Below are 10,880 nucleotides of genomic sequence, written 5' to 3'. Positions count from 1 at the left end.
TAGCACAAGTAGAGTAGGGGTATTAGGGGACGAGAGCTGAGGAAGCGTTGTTCTAAGTCAGCCATAAAAATGTTGGCATGCTGTGGGGCCATGCGGGTACCCATAGCAGTGCCGCTGATTTGAAGGTATACATTGTCCCCAAATGTGAAATAGTTATGGGTGAGGACAAAGTCACAAAGTTCAGCCACCAGGTTTGCCGTGACACTATCGGGGATAGTGTTCCTGATGGCTTGTAGTCCATCTTTGTGTGGAATGTTGGTGTAGAGGTCTTGTACATCCATAGTGGCCAGGATGGTATTTTCAGGAAGATCACCAATGGATTGTAGTTTCCTCAGGAAGTCAGTGGTGTCTCAAAGATAGCTGGGAGTGCTGGTAGCGTAGGGCCTGAGGAGGGAGTCTACATAGCCAGACAATCCTGCTGTCAGGGTGCCAATGCCTGAGATGATGGGGCGCCCAGGATTTCCAGGTTTATGGATCTTGGGTAGTAGATAGAATATCCCAGGTCGGGGTTCCAGGGGTGTTTCTGTGCAGATTTGATCTTGTGCTTTTTCAGGGAGTTTCTTGAGCAAGTTTATTGACTACAAAAGATAGGTTTTATGTGATTATAAGTGATAGGCAAAAAGTCAAAGTGGTTACCAAAAGATAATAAAACATAAGCATGGAGTCTAAATTCTCAACTCCATTAGACTGGGCAACATCTAGATTAAGCAGTTTTTCTCACCCCACTGGATATTGCAGTTCAGAGTACCCAGGATTCACCCTTGAAACCTGGGCCAGTCTCCTCTGTTGGAGTCTTCGGTCTTCTGAGTGTCCTTGCTGCTTGCAGCATAAGTGGAGGAAGGAGAAAAGGCCCAGCATGGGGCCCTTGTGTTCTTTTTTATACCCATAGTCATGTGCTTGGAGAACACAAGTCCAGGCATGTCTGGTGGGCATTGCTGAGTCACCAGGCAAGGTTAAGCAATTCCCCTGGTGTGGCCTTATGCAGGTGAGTCATTGAATTGTAACTCCCTTGCTGGACAATGGCTGTTGATGCTTGTTTGACACCCACCCGGGCATTGGTTACTTTTCTTGCTGTTGTCTCTGGGGAGCTAATAGCTGGCCGATTCCCCAACTTACAGCATGTTTTACTGACAACCATAAAACACAATCTCATCACTTCATATGCATTAATGATGTACATATTTAGATGGAACAGTGGGTTTCAACAGATCATAACCTTTCCCATGATACCTTACAAGGCATGCTTTATATGCAATATCACAATTATATGTAAATGAGGAATATGGGGGTTACAGGTTTAGAATGTCACATATGTAATAAAGTATTTCTTCATAAAAACAGATGTCTACTACATAAGTGACTTGGATTAATTACTAATTTAACCTGAGACAAAACAGTTACTTGAGTTAATTACACATTTAGGCCCCAATCCTAAACTTTAAACACATAAGCAGTCCACTGAACTAAATTATACTAAAGATATTCTCAAAATTAAGCACATGTGTAAAAACTTGCAGGACTGGGGTCTCACCATGTAAATTACCACAAAATGATCACATTTTCTTGCAATAAATGCATTGTGACTGCTCAGGGAAAAGAATCTAATCCTGTATTCCATTTCACACCCCCAAACTCCTGTTGATTTTGAATTTTATGCAAAGAATCCATAAATAGGTCCATAGCGTTATCTTCTCATAACTGCACTATTGATTTTATCGCTGCTAAACTTGTACAAACGCAGATACTATGATTCTGAAGGGTGGTTGCAGGGCAAGTTGTACCTCTTCCCCCTTTCTGGTCTTTCTGAGTACATCCCCCTCAAGTGTTCTGCCTCTTCCCTTAACCTGTCTCAGGGTGGAATCTGGCTTCCACTTAGATCAGGACCCACATACACTACCCTATGCATACCAATCACTTATCACCCTGTAGGTCCAAATGGCTTTTGGACATCTGTATTTCCTCCCTTCAGGAACCTGTGAACAGTGATATTGACCAACAGCCTTCTTAAGACAAAATATTTGTATGTAGCAGTTGTAATAAAACATTAGAGAAAAAGAGGATTTTAAAAACAGCTAAGAGCCATCACACATACCTAATATCATACAATCCTACCCTACCCTTCAAGCTAAATTAGATAAGTTTTCACACAATGCACAGTCAATCTGTGGAACTCCTTGCCAGATGATGTTGTGAAGGTCATGACTATAACAGGGTTCAAAGAAGAACTAGATAAATTCATGGAGGATAGGTCCATCAGTGGCTATTAGCCAGGATGGGCAAGGATGGTGTCTATAGCCTCTGTTTGCCAGAAGCTGGGAATGGGTGACAGGGGATGGATCACTTGATGATTACCTGTTCTGTTCATTCTCTCTGGGGCACCTGGCATTGGCCAGTGTTGGAAGACAGGATATTGGGCTAGATGGACCTTTGCTCCGACACTGTGTGGCTATTCTTGTGTTCCTCTTAAATTACAGGAATGAAAGGGAACCAACTTGCATTCTCCTAATGAGCTCAGATCCTTCTGTGACCTACCCTGGTCACCATTCACAGCGTTAACTGCAGTTCTTCTTATTTGTCCAGGCAAGCTGTGGGATGTCTTCCTCAAGAGTTAGCCCAGGCTTTTAACCAAAGTGACCCCTCACCACCCCCAACTCCAATCTATCCATCCACACAGAGAACCCTTTCACCCAAGTTTAGTAGTACTTTCAACCTGAGTTAGCTGACCTAGCTAGGGGTGTGGTTCCTGGGTAGATCCCAGGTTCCACCTTTACTCAGGCTGATAACCTACCCACTTTGCAGTGAGGATGCAGGCTAAATCACTAAAGTATTGCTAGTCCTCCAGTGCCTTCCTACAATTTCCCCTATGTGCTGAGACGGGGCAAGGCCAGATGGCTATAGAAAAGTAGTGGGAGATAGATGTATTAGCTCCAGGCTAAACAAATCCCTGGTACCAGGATAAGTGAAATGGCAGCTGCTCCAGGTCAATTAAGACACCTGGGGCCAATTAAGAACTTTCCAGAAGGCAGGGGGAAGGCTAGGTTGATTGGGACACCTGAAGCCAATCAGGGGCTGGCTGAAACTAGTTAACAGCCTCCCAGTTAGTCAGGTGGGCGCGCATGTCAGGAGCTGTGGGAGGAAGTTGTGCTGTTAGAGAGGCTGAGTAGTACACACCATATCAGGCACGAGGAAGGAGGCCCTGAGGTAAGGGTGAAGTGGAGCTTGAGGAAGTGAGGGCTGCTGTGGGGGAAGTAGCCCAGGGAATTGTACATGTCATGTTTCTAAAAGGTCAGCTACCATAGCTGATACTATTAGGGGCCCTGGGCTGGAGCCTGGAGTAGAGGGTGGGCCTGGGCTCCCCCCCCCCCCACCTTTGCCCCCTGATTAATCACTGAGACTGGGAGACAACAGAGACTGTGCAAGGAAGGATAACTTCTCCTCACCTCCCTCACTGGCTTATGATGAAAATGGCTCAGTAGACTGTGACCCTTGTCTCTAGAGAGAGAAGGGTTATGTGCAGGGTCACGGTGAGCCTCTGAGGCTAGCGAAATCTGCCAGAAAATGCGGGACCCATGGAGGCAAGGACAGAGTTTTGTCACAGTGCCCAGGACAGCCAAGTTCTCTCACAATTCACTAGGAAAGCATCATAGAACTGTTCATCTTACTGAAGCATAAAGAATCATGGGATATTTCCCCAGGAATCCTAGAAATACATAGGGTGGAATTTAGCACCAATGAGGAGACAATAATTTGTGTGTGGCTTTACAGCATGGCTGCACACACCTGGGCTAACTCTGTAGCGAAGACATACCCTGAGAGTCAATTTTCACCTCCTATTTAGGTTGATCATGCAGTTCAGTGTCTACAACAGCTCTTTTGGGTTACTTGGTGGTGCTTTTGCAATTGAGAAGGTTTTTTGGGCCTCTGTCAATGTGATATATAACTGATGCTGAGCCTTGTGATGTTATTGTCCATGAAAAGTGAATTCTTTCACCATGTCTTTTCAAATGTTCTGTTTTGTACTTCATTTGGTGGAGTCTGTCCATGAACCATGATGATACATGAAGGCAGAACAAGGGGAGCATGTGATGTGAGCTAGTGCCTCATTGGTTACAGGTAGTCTTTAATTGTAGTGTTTCCTCAAGCAGTCTCTACCTTGAAGTTATAACTGAGAGGATATTCTCCTAGGGTCCTGTGGTATTCCCATGCCCCTCAGGAACCAAAAGAGGACATGGTCTCCCATCATAGTAGCCAGTAAATATTACATTTCACTCCAGAACCCCTCCCCAGGTTATGTATGATAGCTTTTGTAATGAATCCTGAAATTCAACAAATTGATGCTATTTCAGACTAGAGGGGAGTTCCAGAGCCATTGGGCCCTCAAGGCCAATGCCCTACTGTACCCCTTCCATTGTCGTGAGGGGATCAAGCTCAAGCACTTTTACTTTGGCATGGAAAGACAGGCAATGTCTCAGGTAGGCAGATCCCTTTGGCCTTATAAAGAGGAACGTCTCCTAGGAAAGTTGCTGTTGCTGAAAGATTCCTCTCCACTCCCTAAAAAATTGCTATACTTGTGTATTTGTGTTTAATTGGAGGACCACTCTGTACTTTGTGTTGATGCTTCAGATAACTAGGCCTCTTTCCCAAAGAGGTTTTTCTTCTGTATCCCTCCTTCTCCCAAAAGTCTCCTGCTTGTGCAGAAGATTTTGGCAGTTGGCTTGGACAGAAGCCCTTTGTAAGTTTGCTGGGAACAGGAGACTCCAAAGACAACATTTGGTAAGCTTCCTGACAGTGTGGTGAACTCCTCTGAGGAGATGGTAGTTTTAATTTGGTGAAGAATGACTGCAGCAGCTTAGCAATATCAGCCATATCTATAAATATTTTCCTCAAGAAATAGGTTACTTCTATGCCTATTTATTTTATATATATATATATATATATTTGGCCTTTGTTTAAGTTGCCACATTGGTGTTTTTTGTTGACATTACATTTCTTCATTTGTTTTAATTTTTTTTTATCTGCACATATCACTTAAGCCATCCATGGGATATGCTCCCAGAGTGACCACTGAAGATAACGGGAGATTGTGGTGTATAGCCACAGACTGTGTTGGGTCCCTGATATATCAGATACAGTGAAATATCTTTGTACCCAATTTTAGACTGTTTAAATAAGCCATAGGTAAGATTTATTAATACTAACAAATGTAACAAGACAGACTTATTAACATTTATGAACAGAAATTAATTTAACATAAAAATATTAATTTAACAAAATACTTTTTTTTTTTAATTAAAATCCTCCCCTTCAGTGATGGAAACTTCAACAAATCAGCATTGTGCTAGGACATGAAAACAGAAAGTGAAACAGCTCCAGGAAATGAGCCTAATCAAACAGATCTAGTTTCCCTGTCCAACACGTGTGAAATGTAAAACTGAAACATCCAGCATAAATAAAGAAAAGTAAATTAGGTCTTTAAAATGGTTAGTGTTGATCATCAAGGATGTAGTAGTAATACAAGTAATTTTTTTTAAATAGACAGTATGATTTACCACAACAAAGTCCTCTATATCTATTAAATATACTAATAAAAGACCCACACAGATGAATGGAGGTTATATTGTGATTTAATCTGTTGGATTCCTAAATTTTAAACTAGCCAAAAGGCAAAGCAAATTCATATTCTACAACTATACCTGGTCTTCAGGAACACAAATTTCTCAGGACTGGCATCTATTGCATTGATGAATGTTCCAGTTTCTCAATGTCCTCTGCAAATCGCTTCTTGCTTCCGTCTCAAGTTATAACTGTGCTTTTCAGTTTGCTGGAAACTGCATCTCTCGAGGTTAATATTTTTTGGAAGGTGGGAGTGGAGGGAATACTCATTCACTGACAAAGCTTCCTCCCCCACAAACAGGAGTCACTCATTGGATTACCACACTTGATATATCCCTATTTCTCTCTCTCTCTCTCTCTCTCAAATACAGGTAGTAATGGAAGTGAAAGATACAACATGTTACAATAGATTGCACAATAATATAACCAGAAAATCCTTTACAGTTTAAAAAGCAGTACTACCCTGTAAAGTGCTACTTTAAAAATGGCATTGTGTGAGTCCATGTTTGTTATGCCTTAATGGCTCCATATCAAAGTGCTCAGTTTAAAAGATAAAATGTGTTTTCCCAATTGACAGTGCTGCAAAATCAGTCTGGGAGCCTTTGGGGTGAAAAGATTCCATAGGGCATATTGTTCCAGAACATTCCTTTCTTGAGTCCTGCACTTGAGAACTGGTCAATTTTAGTGATGTTAAACAAGCCAGAATAAAATCCAGCTTGCTCTTATAGCTGTGATTAACTCTGAAGAGTTATAGTAACAAAGTGGTAGGAAAATGTATGGTACTAAGGTGAGCACATGTGACAACACACAGGCTACATATTTCTTCAGTAAGATGATTGTAACTATGTGGCTTGTCCCTTAAGGGATAGAGGCATGGGGACAGCCAACCCTCATTATTGAAGAGACACCTGAGAGAGATCAGGTGATTCTATTATAAGAGCAGCAGGAAGTTATAGTGAGTTCAGGAAATGGCAAAGAGTGAGAGAGATTCTAGCAGGGGTGCTTGGAAGTCAGAGCTAGAAATCTGATCTCCACCCAGGTAAGGCTTGGGAACAGTGATTGAATTGGAACCCAGCTCTGGGAAGGTGGGCTGAGGTCTCTGAATCTAAGGGGAGAAAGACATTAAATGGGGGTTGGGCCATGAGGGCCAAATGCTGTAAGGACTAATGAATTGGACTCTAGGAGGGCAATGTTTTAAGTTAACCTTGGACTGGGGAGTGGAGTTTAAAAGCCCCTGAAGAGGAGAAACTGAGGCAGGCTGCCTAAAGTGTGACCCTCGGCCATGAAGAAGTGGTCAGCTCTATGACAACAGGCCTTGTCAGCAGGATCTGTAACATCCCCTCCCTTCCATCAAGAAGGCCAACGGTGCAGCAACAGAGAGCACGATGAAGGAGATACTGCAGTCCCTGGTGCGACTATCTTCTTGAAACTCCAGCAGGATCAGCAGAGGCAGTAAGAAATACTGTGGTTAGCCCAGCAGAATCGGCAGCAGTGACAGGAGGCCCACCACCATCAGCAAGAGTAATGCCCAGGGCTTCTGTGTCCAGTGTAGGAAACCAGGATAAAAAGAGTTTGAATGTCCCAGGTGGTAGCCTGATTCCTGGCTGTGGTCAGGCCAGGAGCGGAGAAATGCTGATGGATGGACCTGAATGCTTTGTGCGTGGAAAGGCTGGGCACTCTTCTATGAAGAAGCAATTAGGGAGATTCCTCCTGAACAAGGGAGGTAATTCTCCAGCCAGAGAGGTCGAGAGCGCAGCAGATCCCAACTCCAAAACCAGTAGAGACAAAGGCCAAGGAGCACTTGAGGCATCAGCACGCCCACAGGCTAAAGGAATGCTAAGGTTTGCTGTGCAAATGTGCAAAGACCAGAGACATGGCATGAATGCAGACAGTCATGAGTAAACTGATTATACAGCATAAAAGTAACCCCCCTTTTATTACACAGTATGACATGAAAATAAGGGGGCATTAACTTTATGTTGTATAATCAGTTTACTCATGTCTGTCTGCATACATTTTAGTTAAGGAATGTCTTTCAGCACAGTAAAGGTTTTCCCCTCCAGTAATAACAGTCAGTTCAGGGTGAACAGACAATATTTCAGAAGCTTCCTTTCTAGCTGTCATGTGCCCACCATTACAACACTCCATTAGCCTGCTCTGAGCCCATTACATTTCCCTACATCTCTTGCGTGTGTTTGCTGTTGGGTAACCAGATGAAATTAAAAAGATAACTTTGAAAGCAAGTTAGTGTAATAGTGAGACTAATGATTGCATTTTCACTCTTTTCTGAACAAATAGTTGTGGGTTTAACTACTAACTGTATCTTTAGAAGAAGCAGATAAACCTTGGGAAACCTCTGAGGAGGCACTTGACTTAGAAACAGCAGTTTGTGTCTGCTTAGCTCATTGAATTAGTAACCATTACAGTAAGGATACCTCTATTCATATATAACACTTGTTCAGGAGTGACAGTTACTACACAAGGTAGCTTTTAAATTGAAGTGCAGTGACACATATGGCCCACTTCAACTCTAGATATTGGAATACCAGCAGATATTGTATCTAAAAATGAAAGGTCTAATTGAATAATTTCAGGACTGAAATGTGTAGAATGCCATAGTTAGTACATTATACATAACAGCATTTATATAATTAATGACAAACATGTATGCATTTATATTACAATCTTTGTAATTTACTCACTTCCATAAAAAAGGGAGAGTAGAAAAAGTACCAAAAATAAAGTAATTAGACAAAGTGCAAATAAGCCTCAAGAAGGGAAAACTTGAGATGCAGAAAATGATGAAAGAACTTCACCTACAGTGTATTTAAATCACAGACATGGATTAAAAATACTTCTCTGAAAGACACTGCATAAGCTCCTGTCTCCAGGACACTTCATACAGAGGCAGAGTAAAAGAAGACCTCATGACCACCATGTGTTTGCTGCACATTTGCCTTGTGCTGCTGTTCTCCATTGAAATCTCTTCTTTGGACTGTAACATGCTTCACTTCCAGCAAAATAAAGTGAACATGGAAAGCTTAGAGCTTCTGAGCAAAATGGGTGGACAATTTCCTCTACAATGCCTAAATGAAAATAGGAACTTCAGGTTCCCCCAGAAAGCTCTCAGGCCTAGAGAGTCCCAGGAGAAGAATGCCAAGGTGGTAATCCAGGAGATCCTCCAGCAGATCTTCAATATCTTCAGCAAAAACCTCACGCAAGCTGCCTGGGACAGGAGTTCTGTAGAGACATTACAAAATGGACTTCACCAGCAAACTGAACAGCTAGAGACATGTTTGTATTCAGAGATGGAGAATGAGAAACTCCTGTTCCCCATGCTGAAACTGAAGAAATACTTCCGAAGAATCAGGGATTTCCTGAAAGAAAAACAATATAGCTTGTGCGCCTGGGAGACCATCCGCTTGGAAATGGGAAGATGTTTTTTTTTTGTTGACCAGCTGATAATAAGGCTTCAAAACTAAGGTAAGGTATAAATATTATCCTCAGAATAATTATTTCAACCCAAAAGGCATGTAGTGGAATTTAATATACAGTAACTCCTCACTTAAAAAAGTTGTCCCAGATAATGTTGTTACGTTGCTGATCAAATAGGGAACATGCTTGTTTAAAGTTGCACAATGCTCCCTTATAACATTGTTTGGCAGCTGCCTGCTTTGTCCAATGCTTGCAGAAAGAGCAGCCTGTTGGAGCTAGCAGGTGGAGGCTTGGAACTAGGGTGGACCAGCAGCCCCCCCATCAGCTCCCCACTCCCGTAAGTTCCCTGTGTGGCAGCTGCCCAGCAGGCTACCAATTGCAGGCAGTTCAACTGTCCCTCCCCCACTGCCATGTGCTGCTGCTCCTGCCCTCTGCCTTGGAGCTGCTCCCTGGAGCCTCCTTCTTGCTGTGCAGGGGAGGGGTGCTAATGTCAGGGTGTCCCCCACCCCATGCTCCTTTACCCCATCCACAGAGCTGGGACAGAGGGGGACACAAGAGAGAGGGAGTTAGCTGGCAGCAGCTGCTGTCTCAACTTGCTGATCTAATTAAAAAGACAATGTACTTAGAGTCGGGTCAGTGTCCTTAAAGGGACAATGTGCATCTCTCTCACTCACACACACACACACACACACACACACACACACACACACACACACACAAGGTGTGTGTCTATGTCTCTCTGCCAGTCTGTCTCTCCTCCCTCCATTCATGCTGCCTTGTAGCATGTGAGGCTACATAAACAACGTGTTAAATTTTGAGGGCTCAACGGACTGCTAGTTCATCATTTAGCAGTGAGACATTCCCTGGGAAATATTCCACCCTCTGACTCCACCATCTCAACCAAGCTTCACAATCATCATTGCTGTGTACAGTATTAAATTGTTTAAAACTTGTAGCGTATCTGTGTACACACACATAATGTCTTTTGTCTGGGAAAAATTTCCCTGCAAACTAACCCCCCCCCCATTTACATTAATTATGGGGAACTTGGACTCGCTTAACAACATTTCACTTAAAGTAGCATTTTTCAGGAACATAACTACAACATTAAGTGAGGAGTTACTGTATTTAGGGTTCTCTTCCCATAGAGACCATTGGCTAAACTCTTTGACTTCAATAGTAGCAAGATCAGATGACTACCTTCCTTTACTGTGTAGGTGCTGTAAATTAATACCACTGGATTTGTAATGGTATGTCTATTTTTCTCTTTATAAGATGCCATGTAACAATAGGGTGACAATATCTAGGTGATACATTGTATTTCAGTCCCCTTGATAGCCTCACCTGAGCCCAGCCCACTAATCCATCTCTGCTGGTAATAGTTCAAATATTGCAAACCCCTAACTGCTGCCTTTACATATTTTTAAAAACTTGCCAAAAATGTTTCCTTCCCCTCCACCCTCAAATGTGTACTCTCCCCCCTCACTCCCCCAAAATACAATAGCTTGAAGCCCAAGGCAATAAACTTCAGTTCTGAACAGGTGACCGTTTTAAAGTCAGACATGATACAACCAATCAGAACTAGAAACTCAGTCAAGAGGTGTGGGAGTTTTAGCTTTTGTTTAAGTATCTAGTGATTGGTGCCCACCTTGACATTAAAAGGACTCAACTTTCAGAGACTGGGTGCTTGACACTTTCTGGACAGAACCTTTATACCAGAAAAGGGAGATTCTAAGTTTTCAAATGTGGCACCGAGCATTTGCTTCCAACACTGAGGGACTAGAATAGATTCTAAGTGTTCCTTTTTCCATTAAAAAGGATGAACTTTCAGT

General features: G+C 42.7%; 1 protein-coding gene across 1 annotated transcript; it reads left to right on the top strand.

The window, feature by feature from the left end:
* Window positions 1-8,540: 8,540 nt before the first annotated feature.
* On the top strand, window positions 8,541-9,095 carry LOC140912110 (interferon epsilon-like). Its single transcript, XM_073346272.1, has one exon. The coding sequence runs from the start codon at window positions 8,541-8,543 to the stop codon at window positions 9,093-9,095; it is 555 nt and encodes a 184-aa protein (XP_073202373.1).
* Window positions 9,096-10,880: the final 1,785 nt, after the last annotated feature.

The sequence above is a fragment of the Lepidochelys kempii genome, chromosome 5 (assembly GCF_965140265.1).
Source record: "Lepidochelys kempii isolate rLepKem1 chromosome 5, rLepKem1.hap2, whole genome shotgun sequence".
Classification (NCBI taxonomy): Eukaryota; Metazoa; Chordata; order Testudines; family Cheloniidae; genus Lepidochelys; species Lepidochelys kempii.
Note: the sequence above shows the minus strand (reverse complement) of the source record. Positions and strands in the feature narration are given on the sequence as shown.

Coding starts and splice junctions, on each gene's coding strand:
- LOC140912110 (XM_073346272.1), top strand. CDS start 8,541: ATGACCACCATGTGTTTGCTGCACATTTGCCTTGTGCTGCTGTTCTCC.